The 21966-nt window shown below is 40.7% G+C and overlaps 1 protein-coding gene across 1 annotated transcript in view; it reads right to left on the reverse strand.

The window, feature by feature from the left end:
- Positions 1-272: 272 nt before the first annotated feature.
- Positions 273-21966, reverse strand: part of Rab8b (RAB8B, member RAS oncogene family) — a 70936-nt gene continuing 49242 nt past the window's right edge. Inside the window, exons 2-8 of the mRNA XM_055598790.1 lie at positions 19151-19211; positions 16505-16565; positions 9744-9821; positions 8739-8828; positions 7750-7815; positions 5445-5495; positions 273-4365 (exon numbers count right to left, since the gene is read on the reverse strand). Of these exons, the coding sequence (XP_055454765.1) occupies positions 4273-4365; positions 5445-5495; positions 7750-7815; positions 8739-8828; positions 9744-9821; positions 16505-16565; positions 19151-19211 (500 nt within the window). The 3' untranslated portion in view covers positions 273-4272. The remainder of the gene's footprint in view (positions 4366-5444; positions 5496-7749; positions 7816-8738; positions 8829-9743; positions 9822-16504; positions 16566-19150; positions 19212-21966) is intronic.

Below are 21966 nucleotides of genomic sequence, written 5' to 3' on the forward strand. Positions count from 1 at the left end.
ATATCAGATGTTTCCCCTAATTTAGGGATCCTAGAGTTTATATAAATGACAACTCTCTAAGGGAATAAAGAGGACTAATGGAAGAGGGAGGGAAAAGATGGGAAGACAGAAGAGTACAGTACAGGGAGGTAATATGCTTGAAGTACCTTATATGCTTACCTTAAAATGTTCTTTTGAGACTCACTATCATGTAAAATGAACATAGACCAATTAAAATGGTTTAAAATTCATATATATTCTAAAATGTACAATCCACTTAAGAGTCGTGAACATTTCATCATGTAGTTTTTATTTTAGATGAACATTATTGTAAAAAAAAAAAAAGGTTCACCTGGAATAAAATCCATTTTTAAAAAACATAGCATGAGTATCAGTACAGTTAATGAACCGGCTTCAACAGACCAGCCAGATGGCAGGATCATACTACCCATGGGAGCTTTCCACAGTAAGCCACTGAAGCAAAATAAAATATGTTTAAGCACACAAGAAAAAGTCTATGAAGAAACTCCACAGTTCACACAACAGGCGGGCATGACTTTACTTAAAACAGTTCACGGCATTTTGCATTAGAGAAACTACAGCATCAGCTGTAAACAGTCAAGACAAACCCATCTGTAAGGCCAGAGCAATGAATGACCATAAATTTACTTTAAAAAAAAGTACAAAGATGAAAAACGAAGTTCTGTAAGTTCTTGGCATATGGCACATATTTCAGGATACAAAGAAAAATTTAGAAAATCCTTAAAACAAGTGCTTGCTGATTTTCATTTCTGTACTCAGTGGTTTAGTTTTTCTCCTAATGAACATGACATCCATAAATTTTATTAGTATATACTGGCCTGCTATGTTCTTCTGAATCAAGGGATCTCATTTTCACACAGTCCTCTCTGTCTTTGGATGTGATGAGAAAGATAAAGAAAGGTCTCTTTGTTTTGTTTAGTTTTTTTATTTTCAAGTAAAAAAAAAAATCAAGTTGTAGAAATTTTGAGATCAGTAAACCAACATAATGAAATGTGGTTTTAAAATTCTAGGCTTAGAATCTCATTTTTAGAGATTAAGAACTATATTTATAACAGAATCTAAGTCACAAGTTTGAAAAGAAAGTCTGCTTAATTTGTTCTTTTACTGCTCATAGGAAGACACTTCATAAGCCCTAATTTGGAGCCTGAAAAACGCAGTTACAATTTCTTACTTGTAAACCACAGAACAATCCATGTATATTGCACAAGTAAATTCATTAATGGACAGGGCAGTCATTTTTTTTTTTTTTTGTATGCTACTGGGTATGGATGTACATGCTTTATTCAAAACAAAGGTATCATACTTCTCTTTTCCTTCAGTTCAAAACAAGACAAAACAAAACATGCAGTCTAAACTTGGTTGGATACTCACTGTTTTTCTACCAGTTATTAGAATTTTAGTTAGCTAAATGAGGTATAATTAAAAAAAAGTTCTTCAAAGTAAAGACTATAGTCATCAGGAAATTTATAACAAAGACTACATAAAATGTCCTCGTGAACAGAAAGAGGCCCCGTGGTACCAACTGATGCACAGGCAGATCGCCTCATCATCATCTGTCTGAATAAGTTCCCAGTGAAATATTTTACAACCAGCTGCTTCACATGCTACTGTTACAGCACATTTCACTGTCTGAGACCCCAGGCTCTATCGGAAAATTTCGAGTCCAGTCGTTGTCAAAAATTAGCACAATAATAATAAAGTGCAGCCACCGACCCACTAATACTGCTGCAAAAATCTCTATGTACCCTATCTGTAAGACCACAGAAATGTTCTATCTCTCTCTCTCTCCGTCTCTCTCTCTCTCTCTCACACACACACACCTAGATTTCTTTAGTCTCAGCAGGGAACAGACAATTATCTGTTGCTAAATTCATCTACAAATAGAAAAAATAATGCACCATATGTACATTACTAAGCAAAGTAGAATATTTGTTGGATTGTTTTTACCATGCAGAAAGTGAATTTCCTATGGCCTGAGCTCAAATTATATACAATTTAGAGAAGCTAAATGTAAGAAAATAGCAAGGACAATTTGTTTCTATATAACAGAGGATATACTCCCAGTTTGCTGCTACTTCAAAGAGTACTTTTAGACTCACCTAACATTTACGGGCTCTTTCAACGAGAAGTTCATGGAGACTAGTTATTAACCCATAAAAGACACAGAGGAGTGAAGAAATCAAAAGCAAAGCATTCTGTTTAAAAAACAAAAACTGACCACAGAACATGTCAGTTTTGGTTTGCGGACAACCCCTGAGATAGAAACAAAGCGTTCAGTCATGGTAACTGTGAAGAGAATTACATTCGCACATGGTGTCACAGCTCATGCTGTTTGCAAAGCAGTTTTTTACATTGTAACTGCCTGAACTTTTTTTTTCCAGAAAAAAGTTTTTACATTTCTAAGAAAATACAGGTTCTTTTCAAAATGTATTTAATTTGAAGATGTTAGACTTATAATCAGTTCTCAAGGAGAGAACTGCTTACACTGGGACAGTAATATGTGACTTTAAGCCAACAGGTAACTAGGGAAAAAGAAGGAAAGGCTCAAGTTTGTCAATAGTAAAGTCAGGGTATCCACCAAAAACAACTCTGGTATGCGTACAGCCACTGGAATGCTTCTGAGTGTTCCAACAGATGGGAAACCCTGACTGGCCCAAGCACTGAAGCCACAGATCTGAATCTGAAGCGTAGTTGTCTGTGTAACCAGCTATCCATGTCCACTTCCATCTCCAATTCTTTAGGGACAGCTCAAGGGGTGGGTGGTGACTGCTGCTGTCACCTGTTTTTATGCCCTCTGTGTTTAGACATGGAAGGCTACAACAACAGCAGTGACATGATCATCTGTATTTGGCACAAAGGTTAACACTAAAATACCCCCCCCCCCAACACACACACACACACACACATACAGAGTGTGGTGGTTTCACCCACAGAAGAAACTTCTGAACTCTAGCATTCAGTGAGAGAGGCAGTGAAGCCTTGGGTTGGCTTTGGGCCGGATGGCCATATCACTTCTCTAACGACCAACCTACATGCATAGGGCTCGGTCATATATACTCAGCAATGGCTATTTGAAAGCCGAAACCTGGATCACATGTTCTCTAATGAAAAGACAAGATTTCTGGAGGATGTACTAGTCTAATTACCTTTATTTTTTTTAACCCCACACAGAACAAAAAGTTGTTAATTTCAGCATGACCAATAGCTATCCTTTAAAACTATACCAACATGTTTACTCTCTCTCTCTGTATAGGTATGTTTTCTGCAAACTAAAATCTAAATCTAATCCTTGTTACCTCTCACAGACAGGGATTGTGGTTAAGAATTAGGTAATAAGAATAAATGGGTGAAACTCAGAAAGAATATATTACATATTCTGATGTGACAAGACCACAGCTGGATGTGGAAATTAACCCCTAGTGACTATTTCTCTCCCTATGTGAAATCTCAGGTTATGAAGTTCACAGACAGACACAGCAGAGCTTGCATATATTACTGGTTTTAGACAAATGAGTAATGACAGGAAGTCAAGCAGAAGGGACAGCAAATATAACCCTCAGAGACAGTGAGACTGGAGTGCTTCCTACATCCTGTTTCTAGACAGGAGGCAGTGGCAGTTGACTTTGAAAGGGATACAGAACTCAGGGATGAGCAAGGCTGATAACCACCTGAAAAGATGAAGATGACATGGCCTCTGGTGAATAGATAGCCATTTTTATGAATCTGAAATGTTATGAAAATTTAATGATTTTTAAGAACACTACCAAATGAATGCTACCAAAAGAAGAACTTTGGCCGTATGATGCAGGCCAACCATCCTTTAATTTTAGTAGATCAACCTCTGTTTAATGCTCTGCTCTCTTTAAACATCTTCAAATATGTAAGTCTAGAACTTCATGCCACTAAAGTGCTCTATTAGGAGTCTAAGATTATGCTGTACCAGGGAAAGGCTGACACTCATGTGCAAAGAAAGATAGCAGCTTCCAGGACAGGCAGTAAAACAAGGAAAAACCAGTTAGGTCCTGTGTGTGTCTCCACATCATTGCTTCCATGTCTGAAGAAAGGAGCCCGTTCTTTTGCTAGGCCGTGAGGCTGGAATCCACTTGGCATTCTGTGTTGAGAGGTCTAGAGTTCCGTGGTGCTCTCCGCAGCAGCCAGGCAGGTGACTCTGAGGCTGTGTAACCTGCGCTTTCAGAGAAGCAGGGAAGCGCCCTCGAGGTGTACTGCTGTCTCTCAGAAATGAAGAGTTCATCAAAGCAGCGAACAGCGGAAGAAACTGGTCTTCTTGGACCGGTTTTCTGTTATTTTCACTGGCCCGCCTGTTCCTGAAGAATTGCCGTCATTCTGAAAAACAAAATATGAAGTTTCTAAAGAAACCAAAATTTCATGGTTTGACCCCAATTAATCTACAAAGTAAAAGCACATGTTGGGAGTGCACGCTAGAACACTCCCACCTGAGCTCACTAGAAAGAAGAGGAATAGTTAAGTCACAGCATTGTCTTCTTTACAAGTGGTGGATTATCTAGCACTTTTGTTTTAATTGTGTGTTATGGAGGATGCCCTAATCTAGTTCAAAACAATTTCAACCACAGCCCGTAGGGTGTCAAGGAGAGTGATAGAGACAGCGCTAAGACAGCAGACAACCCACTAAGAGGCGGGAAGAGTTGATAATAGAAGGGAGATAATTTCATCAGGTCCCACATTAAAATGAACTTTGGGGTGTCCTAAAGATTCATCACTGATAGTTTCAATTGAGGCCAATTTGAGCAACTCCAAGGTCATCATTACAGAAATACAAAGATGAATTATATGAAAACTGAGCTAAATAATTTTATGAAAAAAGCAATTTTGCCATTATTATTTTCACTATTCTGATAAAAATTCAATTAGCTACTTGTTAGCTTACAGCCAGCCTGCTTCTGGGTTGCCTAGTAACCTATGAGGTCATCATGTGCTGCCTACCAGGTGTGTGGCAGGCGCACCTGGCAGAAACTGCACACCAGATATGAAAGTACCAACCTGCCACCTCGTCGCTCTCTCATGCCCTCACTGCTTCAGCCTCACCTTTCTCTGTCGGGGCGCCCCTCCCCCTTCCTCTCTCTCTGCCTCTGCCTCTGTCTGTCTCTTTTTCTCTTTACCCACATGGCCCACATGGCCTAACTCCCTTCACCTCCCCTTCCCCCAAATAAGCCTCTTTCACATCAGATCTGTTGTATGTGTGGCATTTTTAAATACATCATAACAACTACCACTTGAAGAGCCAGAGAAAAGAGCTGAGACAGAAAGCCAGAGAGATGAGAACCGTGGTGCAATCACATGAAGGTATAAGAATGACTTTAATGCGTTTAATGTGAGCTCTCTATTCTGTTGAGCGCCAAACTAGAAGGCTGTATCGTGGAAATAAAACTGTAAATGATACAAACCATTTTTCTGTTCATTTTTGTCATTATATCCCGTGCAAGTGTAAAAAATGCCTAAAGGTAAAACAAAAAAAAAATTGTTAAAGAATTGTATTTAAAAATATAAATGTAAAATTTTTATTATTTATATACCACTTCAGGGTTTTTAATTGAAAAAATAGCATATAGAAAAAATCTTAGCATGTACATGCTATTGGCTTTTTCAGTTACATCATATTTTCCAGGGTTGTCACATTGTCATTCATTCATCAACTATTTTATGCACGTAATATCTGCCACAAGTTCCTAATATGGCACACACTGAATTTTGGGTAGCTTCCTCAATACACCAAAAACAGGACAGGGGCTCTGTCTAAACCACCCTATTCCCCTAGAAAAAGGGTCCAACCTCTGGCTCAGATAACATTTGTCTTAATTAGGGTTCCTATTGCTATGATGAAATACCATAACCAAAGCAACTTGGGGAGGAAAGGGTTTACTCAGCTTAGGCTTCTACATCGCAGTTGATCATCAAAGGGAAGTCAGTAGCTGATGCAGAGGCCACGGAGGGTGCTCCTTACTGGCTTGTTGCTCCTGGCTTGCTCAGACTGCTCTCTTACAGAACCCAGGACACCAGCCCCCAGGGGTGGCACTATCCACCATGGGCTAAGCCCTTCTTCATCAATCATTAATTGACAAAATGCCTTACAGGCTTGTCTACAACCTGATCTTACGAAAGCATTAACTGAGTTCTCCTCGGGGGACTTTAGCTGTGTCAAGATGACATAAAACTATCCAACACAAAGCTAAACTTTAAGAAGTGAGTGAACAAGTATGTATTAAACTATAGCTCTGCTGTCTATCTTCACAGAAATCTACACTTTTTTTTTCTGACCTCTTCTGAGAACATACCTAACTATGCAGAATCTTCCATGCTTTAATACTTCAAAACTGCTGGTTCCTGAAACTCAGCTAAATCCTACCCAATTCTCCCACTGATTCTTTTCAAAAATCTGTTGTCAGTTTTACTTTGTTTCCACAGTTACAAAATTCATTCTGTGGCCGTGATTGAGGGGGCACTACATGAGCTGGCATAGGAAACTCCCCTCTTTGGATGGAAGGAATTCTTTCAGAGCAGAAGAAAACTTTCTTTTTGTCATTGTTTTCTTTTTATCTATGCTTATGAAAATATATCAGCGGCAATTCCCTGTTTCTTAACACTCAGTAGCCAACTTGAAGAATGAGTGCTGGTTATTTTAAAGAAAGAAAAATCTCTGACTAGTATCCAGTGACTATTATCATTTAGTCTTGGTAAAGAGAAAAAAAAGGATCTAAGACACTGAAGCTTGGTTAGGAAACCGTCAGGATTACCTACCTCCTATTACTACACAAGAGTTAAAAAAAAAAAAAAGGGATCACCCAGAGTTTTCTGGAACAGGTTTTCTTCACAAAAGGTAGAAATACTGGTGATATTTTCTCTGTTAATTTTTAAAAAATTGATCATAAAAGTATAATATTAATTTACTCTTTAAAAACTTTAAATGACTTTTTCTAAAAAATTTATTACATTTTATTTCCTTATTGTGTTTGTGTGTATGGATATCTTTGCAACAGTGCAAACACAGCAGTCAGAGGACATAAACCCTAGAGCTCACACTCAGGTCCCCTGGCAAGCTCCTCTACTCCTCAGCCATCTCACCAGCGGCCTCGATACTTTGGCTTTAACAACTGATGCAATGGAAATTTACTAATACTATCCTATGGAAAACACTTTCTCATTGATACTAAATGCCATAGTATTGCAGTGTCGTGCATAATCTACTTCAAATTTGCAAACAAAGGGAATCCATTCAAGACACAGAAGTTTAATTCAAGGGATTCAGCTTGTCTGCTACAGGCTAGAAAGGGTGATAGCTCACTGAGCAGACAGTCTGCGACTTCCAACAAAGGGCTGCACTGAACTGAAAATGAACTTGTATCTCTTCTGTTCCAGGAATCTTAACTGAGCAATCTTAACATAACACATGTGGAGGCTGCATGCTAGAAATCCAGCAAGCAGAGCCCATGTAAAAGCCCATGGCATAAAAGTACACAGGATGCAAAAAGGAGGGGGGAGGGTGGGACCGGGAGGGGAGGAGGGAGGGGCTTATGGGGGGATACAAAATGAATAAAGTGTAATTAATAAAAGTTAAATTAAAAAATAATAACAATGATGTCTCTAAAAAAAGATGTGTCAATTATGTAAGTATAACATTCACATTAAAAATAATATAATAAACAAATAAAAAAAAGTACACAGAAGGCTTTCAAGTCAGCACACGTTTCTTACCTCTTCTACATTTGTACTGGATTTTGCACTTGTCTCCAGAAATTTAATACCATAGTCAATTGCCAACTGAAAGACAAAAGAGAAAATCAAATTTAGTGGAAGTGGCTTGGGCAGACAAGGCATTTAGTAGACTTCCATCATGTTAGAAACGTGTTCCATTGTACTTGTGGGTCTCTAAAATACACACAAGAAGGAACATGAGCTGTTCTCTCACCCTTACCCCATTCATTTACCCCTTTATCTCGTCTCTCCAATGTGACTGTCCTAACTTTCCCTTCTAAATAACTGCTCTGTGAAATGGAACAAGTCTGAACTCCCTTTACATTTCCATCTATTCTCAAAATCCTAGTCCACATACCACGACTCAAATTAAGTGAAGGTTTTCAAGGGCAAACTGATAGTCAGACTGAAAAACAAAACACGTTTTGCACCTATCACTGGAGAAAGGTTTCAGACTTAAAAAGGAAAACCTTCTCAAGAACTGAGAAAAATATCACAGAAGCAAATATACATAAAAAAATAACTGTTTGCTCTATACACTTAGGACATTGCTGGCACCTGTAAATGTTACTCCTCATGAGTTGCAGCTAACCCACACTGAAATCCAAGAAAAACAATGAATTGGAAAGTGATTATGGTTGAAATTTCACCTACTCTCGCATATTTTTTCCGAAACTGAATTATTTTAACTTCAAAGCTGAGCTTTTCACACAGATCTAAAAGAAAGAAACTCAAAGCTGCAGGGAGCTTAAGAAAGGACAATCTGTATCTCCCAGCAGATTCTTTAGGGGTGAGTCATGACCGGATGGGATAAATGGGCTTGATTTGAATACTAATTCCTACAGTTCAAGTATAGACTACATCTCACTGCTGTTTGATAGCCAGTTCTTAAAGGATTAAAACAGATATTTGAAAAACATAAATCAATACTCAGAAAATGAATGTTGAATGGAGTACATTCCATCCATTATCCATCTGGTCAAATTTACCTTCTCCCCTCTTTCTTTTGACACTTGTCTTTTGTCATTCATATCACATTTGTTACCCAGGATCATTCTTTCAACATCTGAAGAGGCATGCTGCAGGGAGAAAACAGTGCATTGTAAGAACAGCCTGAGAAAGATCACAGCAGTTCAATGGAAAAATCCTAACCTGTCAGAAGCTCGGCAGTGTGTTCAGCGACAAGACAATCTTTCATTCAACACAAGGCCCAATTCAGAGAAAAGTAAAGATAGAAGGGAGAGTTACCTCAGTTTAGAGCCTTCGCAGAGCTTGTGCAAACATTTCCCCGAAGGCTCACACTCATTCTCATAACTCATAAGATAAATATATCTATGGTTATCTAACAGTCAAACTTTCAAACAATCATTCTAGTCAAAGAGAGAAAAATGCTAAAGTACTGACTCACCCAGTAGAGAAAGTAATCTGGATTCTGAAGTATTTAAAAATATAAACTATGGATTCATTCAAATGTGCTAAGTTATTTCCTAGTCAGTTTTGTTTTTGTTTTTTCCCCTGAAATACTGTGGAGGTTTTAAAGAAAACTTAGTACCAACTATCCTGAAACTAACCCAAATCTCAAAAATCTAAAGAAGATAAAATGTTTAAAAAGGCAAAGGAGTTGCACAAACACATTTATTTCTGCTGGTAGAGAGTGGGGAGTCAGTCATCTTGTTTGTGGCTCTGTCTTGACTGGCAGGTCACTGTATGGACACTGGCAGATCACTTCTTCCTTGCCTGTTTCCTCAGGTTTAAAAAAGGGACCCAAATTATGTTGTGTCCAAGCTCTGACCTAAGTTTAAATATGAAAATGCTCCTCTGCCCACTATCTATATAGGGCAGTCCACCCAGCACCATTGAAGATCTGGGGTCCCCCCCCCAGTAGACAGGGTGGGCCTGTCCATTCTGCTCCTCAGTGGATCAGCCACCTCCAGAAGAAAGCAACACACTGCCCACCACGTAGAAGGTCTTTGCCGCCTTCCTTCCATACACACCTCTTCAATGTTTCTTATCCAGTTTTTAATATTGTCAAAGGATTTTTCATTGGTGATGTCATAGACCAGCATAATTCCCTATGGGAGGAAACAAAAGGCTTTAGCTCATACTCCATTTACTTACAGGTCCCAATGCTGAACACACTTACCTGTCTTTTGTCATTTTTGGTCTTTAGAGAGGAATTCATAATGAGTTTGAAAAATGCAGAGGCAAAAACAAATGACTTCTGCTATCATGTCACTGTATAAATGAACTCTGTCAACATCTTCATTGTTAACTTTAATGAATTAGTGATTGTGGGAAAAGTGAGCTGCTCTTTCCACCTGACCTCAGGTGATAATAATCGGCACCAAAGGGCGCTTCAATGGAAGACAGGCAGAGACAGTGAATGCTGAGAGGAAGAGAGACAGTTCCAAGGCACACTTGCTTATTACAAATAGAAATGACCACTTTTCTTACCCTTCTACTAGACCATACTGTTCTAAAATTTTTTTCTTTCAGTACAGGCTAACCACAATGTTACTATTTGTTTAACACTAATAAATCATATGAAAATACAATGCATTATTACATGGGTTAATTAAAGGCATTGTCATTAAAGATTCTCCCGCCTTGTAAAATCTAAAAGATTCATTTTCCAAATAATTCAAGTAACACCTGTCTGTTAAGTACGAAGACCACTCTTCAGTGCTATGAATACTATGTGAGCTGAACATGGGTGCCCTTATAGAAGAGAGGCTGGAGGAGATTAAGAATGAAGGCAGGAAGAGAGCCAAAGCCCAGGGCAACAGCTTGAGGAAAGCTAATGGAGGAGAATCTAATAAGTTAGTACTCGAGAAGAGATCAGGCTCTGAACGAGTCCTGGGCTCTCCAGGGCCATTCTTCAGCACTTTGAGCGCTACGTGCACTTAGTATCCACCCATTCAGCAATGCGTGGTAGAGTGCTTGCCAACGTGGGCAAACACTCCAGGCTTGGCCTCCGGCACTGTGAAAGAGGGCGGACAGAAACACAGAAGGGACACTGAGTCTAAGGCCGCCTGTGTTCAAAATCCTAACACTCACGAGGCAGAGAAGAATTTCAGGCCAACCTGGGCTACCTAGTAAAATTCTATCTAAAGTTTTCACACACACCACTAAAAAATCCTTCCAACTCCGAAAAATTGGTTAAGTATCTACTACATGCCAAATACTATACTTGTACTAGGTACTATGAGCAGTGAACAAGAAAACCAGGGTCCCTTCTTTTCATGAACAGCCAGCAAAGACAACAGACATATACAATTGACTAGAATTCTGATCATTGTTACAAAGAAACATGGGGAGCTTTGAACTAAAACACCAGGAACGTAATCTTTTCTGGTCAAGTGCTGAGGGACAGTTTCTCTAAGAACATGAGTAAAGCCAAGGCAAGAAGACAGAGTAGAGTTAACTGACAACAGGGCTGGGACTGATGAAGAGGGAAGCCCGCAGTGCCTGCCACATGAGGGGAAAAAGGATCAGTAGCTTTCTGTTACTGAAGGTCCAGGGTGTACTCAACTGACTCAAAGAAAGCATAGCAAGATGCACAGATGTATTGGGAAGAAGGACAAGATGGGTTCCAGAAGGCAGACAAGGTCAGATGTCCTTCAGGGAACACTGTCTAGACACCAGCTGTTAGTTATCTCCTATAGTCAACACAAATTCTCATTCTCATAAGTAAAGGAAAAGATTTTGCATCCCTCTCAAATCTTCTGCTTTTCCTGTATGGTCATGTGGTAAAGGCAATAAAACCCAGGCAGCCTGTGCAAACACCTCACGGCTAAGAGGGTGTTTCCCTCACAGCTAGTCCTTGGGTCCCGGAGATCCCATGACTCACTATTTTCAGAGCCTAACCTCTTCTCCTGCACTAGCTTATTAGATTCTGCTCGATTAGCTTTCCTGGAGCTGCTGGCCCAGTCTCCAGCTGGCTTCCTACTTTCACTCTGAACCTCCTGGCGTCTCTTCTCTGTAGGCACCTGGTCAATTCAATGCTCAAACATTTGCAGTACCTCCACTGTTCTCAAAATTAAATTCCACAGAGCGGGAGGCAAAGTCCTGCACAGGCTGCCTTCCAACCTTGCAAATATACACAAATCACATAAAACATATTAGACAAAAAAGCCAGAAAATAGAAAATGTTGAGTTATCTCTCAGGGTAATAAGGTTTGGGATGATTTCTTAGAATTCTTAAAGCTTTTTTTATACCACTTAAAAAAAGATTTATTTATTTATTTGTTTATTTTATGTGCATTGGTGTTTTGCCTTTATGTATGTCTATGTGGGGGTTTCCGATCCTCTGGAACTGAAGCTACAGACAGTTATGAGCTGCCATGTGGGTTCTGGGAATTGAACCCGGGTCCTATCTCTCCAGGCCCTATATCTACTTTTTAATAGCTAGGGAAAAAGAATTGTTTTTTTTTTTTTTTTCTTTTTTTGAGACAGAGTCTCACTATGTAGCCTTGGCTGACCTTGAACTCATAGAGATCTATCTGCCTCTGCCTCATGAGTGCTGGGAGTAAAGGTGTGTTATTGTTTAAATGACAAGTAATAGTCTCCTCTCTACCCCAACCCTCCTTGCCACAAATGCATATTTCACTTTGGCTATACACTGTACACATTTGTTTGTTTTTTAATTTTAAGTTTTTTAATGTAATTTAAGTGGAAAACTGCACATTTTAAATGAAAGTGTTTAAGTTGTATGCTACCTATAATTTATCACAATACAAAAATAATTACTGATGCAGAATATTTAGCTACCTACAGCTCAAATTAAGCAAATAATCACTAAAGCACTATTATACTTTGGGCTAAATGATGAAGCTCTATCATTCATGTGCCCTGTCTGCCTCAAATGTCCCGTCCCTTTGTCAGCACAGCATGGTGTGGGGGGCAGAGGCTTCTAGCTCAGACACTACTATGTATTTAACAGGGAGACTCTTGAAGGCAGTATTTGAGCTTTCTCAGTCTCCAGTGTGAAGCTGTTCTGAGGATCTAATGAGATGTTATTTGTAAACTACTTAACCAAGAACAGAACTTGTACTCAACAAACAGCAGCTATATATTACCAACTCACCTCTTTGATTTCAACAGCAAAAGCCATTTTACTATTTCCTATGTTTGTAAGGTAACTAATATTAATATGGATCTGTTAGAAATAAAAATCAATTACACTAGTTAAACTTTATAGATCTACCATAGTCTACAGTGAGAACTATTGCCTAAGAATTCAGAAGTCGCTAGACTATGAGAAATAACAATGATGTAATGATATGGTCCTTCTTTCCCTTTCAGCCTAATTGTCCAATCAGCGTTTACTGTGAAGCCTATAAAGTTGCTGACATGTTTAAAACAAAATTAAGAAATCTACATATACTCTAGAAGAATGCTGCATGACTGATCCAACCAACCAAAGCTTCCATGACCACCACCTACAGGAAACAAGCATACTACATGTAAATACAACAGCCCACAGCTCACTGTAACAGAGCCTGAGAGAGCCAAGACTTGAGTGGAACAGTGTTTCCTGAAGTCTTCCACTGATTTACATGTCAGTGAGTATTTACCAAGTATCTACTATGCTAGGAACCAGCCCTGTACACAGCAAAGCAAAGAGAGAAGAAAAGCACAGTCCCTACCTTCAGAATGGACAAGCTGATACCATCCTGAGTAGCAATGATCTGTAATCACATGAGGTAACAGGAAGGACAAGGAGGTGTGAGAGGTGTGTGGCTTGTGCCTGGGCTGGATCTTCAATCTGATGGTAGATTAAATACGAAAACTCAAATAATGGTGGACAAGGGGGAGTGGATGAACCTGCGGATCCAGGTCACCGCTTCCTGGATGAAAAGGATAGCCATTACCCCTTCAGCTCTGTTACCCTATGTCATTCCCAGGACTACAAGAGTCACAAGAGCTGTGCCTTGCAACCTACCAGGACCTCCATAAATTCAATGGTTTAACTTTCAAAGACTGTTTGAGCATACCAGGTTTCATCAAAATTCAAAGCTCAAACTTGGGCTTGGCATATGTCTACTTAACTTATTTGGTTTCTAGTGCTAGAGTTTTAACACCAAGAATGTTATACACACATTCTGCCCCTGAGCTACATCCCCAGACTCTGGCCTAAAAGCTAGCAATGAAGCTCTATCCTGGGCCTTCCAGCCCAGGCACAAGCCACACACCTCTCATTCCGAGTTGCACATCCACCTCTACTCCAAGCAGCACAGAAGACCTGCCCAGAGCCAACAGGCACTATAAATCCATTAGAGAAGCACGTAAGGACAGAAAACAACCTGCAATGGAGCTATGCCTATAAGGACATAGCCAGGAGTAGCCAAGGAGGGCCAAGGTCCCTGAGTTATGAATTATTCAGTCACTTCCTAGCCACTCAGGGAGACTCCAAAAAGATGAGCCATGTGCAAGGCTAGGTTGCAGGGGTGGAGAAAGAGACAGGGTGAAATGGCTACAGTGCTGAGGGACTAAAGAAAAGAAGAAATGAACACCTAGTCACAGGTCTGGGGTTTGCTAAGACTGTCATCAAGTACTATTAGTACTTTTCTTAAAAGGAAAAAAGGGCTGGGCATGGTGGCACATCTGTAATCCCAGCTTTCAGGGAGGCAGAGGCAGGCAGATCTCTGTGAGTTCAAGGTCAGCCTGGTCTAAAATTGAGTCCAGGATGCCAACGCTACATACATAGAGAAGACCCGTCTCAAAAGACAAAAAACAAAACAAAAAAAAAAGAAAAAAAAATCACAAAACTGTAAAAGTTCCTCAGCCACTGTGGAGGAGTTCTAGACTATCTAAGAGCTAATGGCCTAATTACTTATTATAAAGACTAATAGATAATAAAAAATACAGTTTAAAAAAATCCTTAAAATGTCTTTGTTTTCACATTTAAAAATTTCTTTTCCTTCACTTTACTATGTAAAGAGGAGAGAAAGGCCTTAATGACTTTGTAAGGATGGAATGAAGTCCTGGCTGAATGGGTATTATTGATAAGGACAGCAATGCCTTGGACTCATGGGAATTAGCAAAGCCTTCCCCAGGTCAGGCTCACAGAAAGGGCAAGCCTTCCCCAGGCCAGACCCAGAGTAAGCAAGCCTTCCCCAGCTCAGGCTCAGGGAAAGGGCAAGCCTTCCCCAAACCAGGCTCAGGGAATGGGCAAGCCTTCCCCAGGCCAGACCCATAGAGTAAGCAAGCCTTCCCTAGGTCAGGCTCAGGGAATGGGCAAGCCTTCCCCAGGTCAGGCTCAGGGAACAGACAAAGCCAAAACAGACAAAGCCTTTCTCTGGTCTGTGTACAAATGTAGACAGAGTGTCAAAGTGGAGTTTCTGGTTTCTTTGGAAACTTAGCTGTGTCATGTGAATATTTTTTTTGTTCTGGTCCCAAGTGTGAGAGGTGGGAATGTTTTTTCCCCTGTGGAAAACAGCCCCTATAACAAGGCATGTGATTTTTGTCAGCTGGAAACTACCTCGTGTGAGGAACATGGTTTTTGTGAGCTGGAAAACACCCTCAAGTGGACTCCGAGAAGGGATAAACAGAAGCCCACAGTGAGACAGCACTTTTTGCATCTCTCCATTTTGGAATGGTCTGCATCACTTTGCTGGTCTTCGCAGAGGGAGTGCTCCAGAGAAGTTTTCTTGCTGCTCTGGCGGAGGGCCCTGCCGTTCCACTTCTGCTGAGCAGTAGAGTAGTACACTGCTGTGGCTGCTGCCCTGCTTTAACTGGACTGCTGGTGTCCAGTGACCCTGAGCAGCAGGAAGCAGTAAAAGAGGCCTGCAGCCCCTTTCCCTACTAATCTCCTACCTAATGTGGGGGATGGAAGGGAGGTAGGGGTGTTTAAGGGCCTTAAACAAAGTACGTGCTTGAAAGATCTAGGCCTACAGATGGTGCCCCATATTAAAGTTATTTTTATAAAAGTACATTTGTTTCTCAGTTTCTCTCTTAACCCGGCTATCACACAAATAATTGAGACTCTAGTATATTATTTTAACAAGCTTCACAGCATAAGAAATGAGCAATTCTTAATCCATTCTTAACCCTCTATGCTAATTTGCTATATTCCAGAAATACTTGCACTTTGTAGCTTTTCTTGCTAAGCTCTCTCTCCTGGTCCCTCCTGGACATCTGTGGCTGACTGAATCCCTTACTTCCTCCTCTAACTCCTCCTCCCCTGGCTGGCAGGAAGTCCACCCCTATTCTTTCCCCTGCTCAGTGACTGGCTGTAAGCGGCTTAACTGGCATATCAGGAGACAACTGAGAAGCAATGTTTACACAACACTGAGACGGGAGATTCTCAGAACAAGGTTTGCAACCAGATACGGGAGGAGGATACAGAAATCGGCATTTAAATTCTGCAATTATGAAATTCTGCCTACCAAGTGTACAGGAAGCATCAATGGAGACTGCAGCTTCCTCATCCCAGATGTATCTACTGCCTGAACTGCTCCCCTGAAGAGATCTTCTGTGTAGACAAGTGCCCCTCTACCTCTTCTGCATGCAGTCAGGGTAATCAGTGCTGAGATGGTATGTGTAAGTGCTCTTCCACCAAAGCAAGCAAAGCTGGATCCCAGCTTGTCTGTATGTGTTTCCATGTGCCTGTCCTTTCCTCATTTGCCCCATCAGGGTTCCAGAAGCAAGCTGGCCATGCTGAATGCAGTGGTCCAGCTCCATAACTCCATATAGGCAACAAATACCCGTTTTATTTTCACCTAAAGGGTTAGAAACCCCGAAACACACTTACCATGGCTCCTCTATAGTATGCTGTTGTAATTGTTCGGAATCTTTCCTGTCCTGCTGTGTCCCTAAAATTTGAAACAAAGGAAGGAAAGAGTGATTTTTAAGTTACCAGTGACATGGGTGAGGACCCCAAGTCTGCTCACAGTGCAGTGGTGGCAGAAAGAAGGACAATGAGGCACAAAGGCAGCACCAGGGACCTTGGGAGCTGGAGGTAGGAATGGCCATAGGAGCCTGTCAGAACTCACAATGACTTGGATGAAAAACTTGGACTTGTTGGTAAAAGCAGCAATGAGGAAATACACAGGTCCTACTAGGAACTGGCAATGTGGGAGGAAACAATAATTCTAAATTCTTGAACTCCCAGAGGCAGCAATAATCCTTTCTAGAAGTGTTACATGATTAAGGCATTTTGCTTTCTTGACTGCATGTGTGATTTCTGCACAAAGCAAACTGCTGAACCTGACTTACTACTGTGTACATTCTGCTCAGTAGAGCAGAACAAAACATGTCTTTCCCAGAACACTTTCAGAGCAGAGCCTGTAGTTAGTTACACAGGAACAAGGACTCCAACATCATTCTCCAAGTTTCCAAAGACTAAATATAAACACCTCAAGATTACATAATCTTTCACCTATTTTCTACCTTTTGCGCTAATGACATACCACTAAAACATACCTATTATAGGATGGGAGTGTGGCTCAGCAATAGGGCACTTGCCCAGCAAGGCCCTATGTTCTGTCTCTAACACCAATCCAGGACTGTGTGAGGGGGAACACACATACTCCCCCCTCATTCTTTCTCTCTCCAAAAGAGGGAGTTCTAATTAAATTTATACCCTCAATCCTATGAAAGAAGCCAAATTTCCTTCGTAAATGGGAAAAAAAAAGTCACTATTTTAAAGTTGCCATTTATAGCTAGAACTAATTCACTTCCTGCGATACTAAGATAAACTAAATTCAATTATATTTTAATTGCAAAGAAAAGAGGAGAGCTATGGAAATATACTGAAAATCTAATACATAGTAAACCCTACCAAGGGATAAAGGTTCAAAGGAAATATGGTCAATTAAGCAGAAAATGCCTTAATCTCTGTATTTACTTTACAAAAATACTTCTGCCAGTGCTCACGTGATGCTCACCACAGCCCAGCATGAGGTGAGTGATACTGTCATCTTTACTCCGCAAAAGATGGAACTGGCTAAGGAGAGCTGTGGTCCCATCTCTGCTACTAAACAGCTCATAGCCTTGAGCGAGACTCACGGACTGCAGGTCTCAGGTGTTGGGCACCAGAATGAGACTGACACCAAACCTGAATCTTGTTATTCTCTTTCATACCAGCATAAAATATGTGGGGAACTTATTTTGTGCTTAGTAAACAAGAAGGAACACAGAAGCCAAGTACCTTTGAGTAGATTGATCATCTTTCCCGGATTCAAATTTAGAAACTACACACATGCACGCGCACACACACACACACACACACACACAATAAAAAAAAAGATGACTGTGTTTCTCTTGTGATAGAACAAGAGTGTGTGAGACAGCAATAGATGCCAACTTCCTCCCTGTGAGCAGCAGCCACAGTATGGGACTGTGGACCTGTGCCTTCACCTGTGATATCTGGTGCCATCTCTAGGTGGACAGTGCCAGAACTGAAGTGAGTTACAGAACGCCCATGTGGTGTCATTTAGAGGACTGCCTGGGATGGGGCGGAGGGGAATCCCACAGATATTTGGTATCAAAAATGTTCGCATTTTTAATTGTTTAAAAATTCACAGTAGCCTGAATCAAGACAAGGTATTATTTGTTTTCCCCCTTATTTCTCAGTTAAATAGGCTCTACTTGATAAATTATAAAAATATCAGAATTATAGAGAACCTTCCAATCTCAGCAATTCAGTTAATTTACAGGTAAGAAAAAGCAGAGCCTGAGAAGGTGCAATGGTTTGGAGAAGTTTCCGCAAAAGGCCACATCTTAAAGGCTTGGTTTTGGGGAGGTGGTATTGGAAAGTGGTGGAAGCTTCAGGGGGCTGGGCTTAGTGGGAAGTCCTTAGGTCGCCGGGAACATGTTCGTCAAGGGGGTTGTAGGGCCCTGGGCCCTTCCTTCCTTGCTCTGCCATGCACACCCTAACAGCGCCATCCAGCACCTCATCAGAAACCCAAACCTAATGGGTTTGGGATCACCTAATCTAGGACCAACTGTGAGCCAAAGCAAACCATTTCTCTTTATAAACACAGTGCCTCAAGTATTCTATGTTAGTGATGGACAGAAAGCAAGCAATTTCCCCAAACTCCTTAATTTAGAATGTTGTGGCTAGAAGTTAGGCCTGACTTTCAGCCGTGGTCTGTGCCATTTTTGTTGTGTCAGTCACAGCTGCAGCTACAAAGAAGAAATTTACAGTTTTTAGAATCTGTTTTTTTCTTGTAAAGAGCGTAGAAAAGGCTCTGAACCTCTTCTGGGTCAGTTTCTGCTCCTCACTTCCCCATTCCAATGTAGAGGAGGCACAGCGTTTACTCCTTCCCTCCTGGTTTTTACAAAGGAAAGGGCTGAGCAATTAGATGATGCCTCTAATGTCCTGAATCAAGTTTTAACCCACTTACAGTTCCAAATTCAAGTAGAAATTCCATGTGTCTTCATTTTTTTTACTTACCATATCTGAAGTTTAATTTTCTTTCCATCGAGCTCTATGGTTCTGATTTTAAAATCAATTCCTGCCAGAAAACAAAGAAGGATATGCTAAGTTCCTCAAATTCAACCCAAGTCTTATTAGGGAAGGGAAGGAACAAAGATTTCTATTGAAAAAAAAAAAAAAAAAGGCTCTCCAACGCACTGGAAAATGTGAGCACACAGAGGGTGTGAGTGGCATGTTTCCTCTGAATGCGAGCTGGAGAAAGGAATGCTAATCACTCTGCAAAGCATTCCCACACATGTGAAATGCAGGATTACAGGCCTCATTATTTGGGTACAAATGGACCACATCCTGCAAAGTTACATAATTCAGAAGTACTGAGAACATAACATATTTTCTCCTTCCTGAAATATATACACAATACTTTGAGTCGCATGCACCAACCTTTTCCTACAGAGGGCCGGGGAGCCTCTCTTTAAAACAATTTTCTTTCCTTCTCCTTATTTATTTTGTCAGAACCTACACACTTCAGAAAAAATAAAATGAGACTCTGCCCATTTGGTGGTGAGGAAGGGAAAGTTTATTCTATTTCATACAGTTAGCAGGGACTTCATATACATCTTAATTAACATTCCCTGAGGATTACTGCCTGAAACTGAAATAGCTAGAATGGTTTTTAGCCCTGGTCACATTTTGGAATTTCAGACAGAACAACAAAAAAAACTTCCCTTGGCTAGGACTGCCTCCTTCCCAATCCTCTGAGACTGACCTAGCTGGTCACCAGTGATATTCAAAGCTCCCTGTGTAATTTGAGCTTAAATCCAAAGCTCAGCAGTCCTGGGGGGTGGTTTCGAACTTTGGCACTTCAGAGGTTTGACATCTCACCTATCTATCCCCAAGAACTTACTTAGGGCCTTATCACAAAGGACCAAAGCCCTTGACTTATCACATGCTTCATCAGGAATAAAGAAAAAACATTTGAGACAGGGTCTCATTAGCTAAGCCTGGCCTCAAATCACTATGTAGCTGAGGGTGACCCTGAATTGATCTTTCTGCCTCTACCTTCCAGGTGCTGAAATTGCACTCATGGCTATCACTCCACCGCTTATGCAGTACTGGGAATCGAAGGGCTTTTTTTTTTTTTTTTTAATTTGTTTATTTCTGTGTTTACCTGCATGTACATCTATGTATCACATGCACACTTGGAGCCCACAGAGGCCAGGAAAGGACACCAAGATCGGCAGAAACTGGAGTTACAGATAGTTGTGAGCTGCCATGTGGGTGCTGAGAACTGAACCCAGATTCTCTGCAAGAGCCTCAAGTGCTCTTAAGCACGGAGCCATCTGCCAGCCACAGAAACTGAGGGCTTTTTACATGCTAGCTAAGCACTCTACCAGCTGAGCTACAGCTCCAGCCCCACGAATGAGGGCTTCTGTGGAGATCAGAGAACTGGGTGGCGATTTACTAAAGCCCCCTCATCTGGCCACTCAGCTGTATTTAGTTTTTTTCCATTCTTTTAGCTTGTATGCTAAACTCAGTTTCCAATACTTTTCAAGAACATATATAAACAGTGTGTCCTATAAACGGTCTCCAACAGCAACTGCAGCATTTGGAGTGTGCATAGGCCTCACACAGCCATGTGTAATACTTCTTCAGAGGGAGGGGGGAAACATTCAAAAAGACTGTTTCCCAGCTCCAGCTTTCAGTAATGCATATATATAAACCAACTGGATTGCACCCTCTTCCCTGGATGGTACTTTTCCATGAGGGAGCCTTCGTAACTTTCTGCATTTGGAAACAGACAAAAAAAAAAAAAAAAAAGAAAAAAAAAATCCCACCAAAGCTGATCTAACAAACTAGCCTCTTAATCATTCTTTTCTCTCAACTAATGGCCTTGGACTGTGAGCAAATACAACCTGATAGCAGTGTTCTGAAGTTACCAGGCTCATGTTTCTTCCTCTACAGTAGCTGGCACTGCAGGGCCATCGGTAATGTAAGCCAAACTTAGCAGTGAAGAATGACTATTACTGCCAGCATCCCACGGCGCCTATGTCTGCCCCCACTTGTTTCAGGTGCAAGTGCCAGTTTTTATTATGATCCGACTGTTTCAAATAACCCCAAATTCAGTGTAACAAATGACCCTACAGAAATCCTCTTTTGAACAGAAAGGTGACTCAGTGGGTAAGAAAAGCACTTGTCAACCTGAGTTCAATCCTAGATCCCACAGTAGAAGGAAAAAATTAATTTCTTAAAGTTGTCCTTTGACTCTGTGCATGGGCATGGTAGTTTGTCCCTACAAACAGACACCCCCCCCCCGAACACAATGCACACACACAAAGCTCAAGAGCATAATAAAATAAAACAAAACAAAACAAAAACTTGCTCTACCCTTCATCTCCTTTTGGTCCCCACTTCAAGAACAATGCCTAACACTCAGTAGGCATTTAACAAATGTTTCTTGAAATTAACGTTCAAAAAATTATAATTATTTTTAAATATGTGCGTGCATATATGTATGTAGGTTTAAGTGTGTGCGGAGGCCAGAGGTGCTGGAGTCCCTGAAGCTGGAATTACAGGTGGTTGTGAGCGATCTTATATGAAGCAAGGACTTGAACCTGGCGGCACATGCCTCTAATCTCTTTACACATGGATAAAATACAAAATCTGAAAGAATAGCATTAAAGAGGACTACTACATCTCAAAAAAACAAAACAAAACAAAAAACAGAGCTTTCAGAAGGGGGTAGCTATATTTAGGGTCAAAAGGCTCTTCCTATTTCAATAGACTTTTAAGGAGCATCAGGTTTTGGCAGCGAGTAATACAATAATTAGTGTTCA

Source organism: Psammomys obesus, unplaced genomic scaffold, assembly GCF_907164565.1.
Source record: "Psammomys obesus unplaced genomic scaffold, mPsaObe1.curated_primary_1811, whole genome shotgun sequence".
Taxonomy (NCBI): domain Eukaryota; kingdom Metazoa; phylum Chordata; class Mammalia; order Rodentia; family Muridae; genus Psammomys; species Psammomys obesus.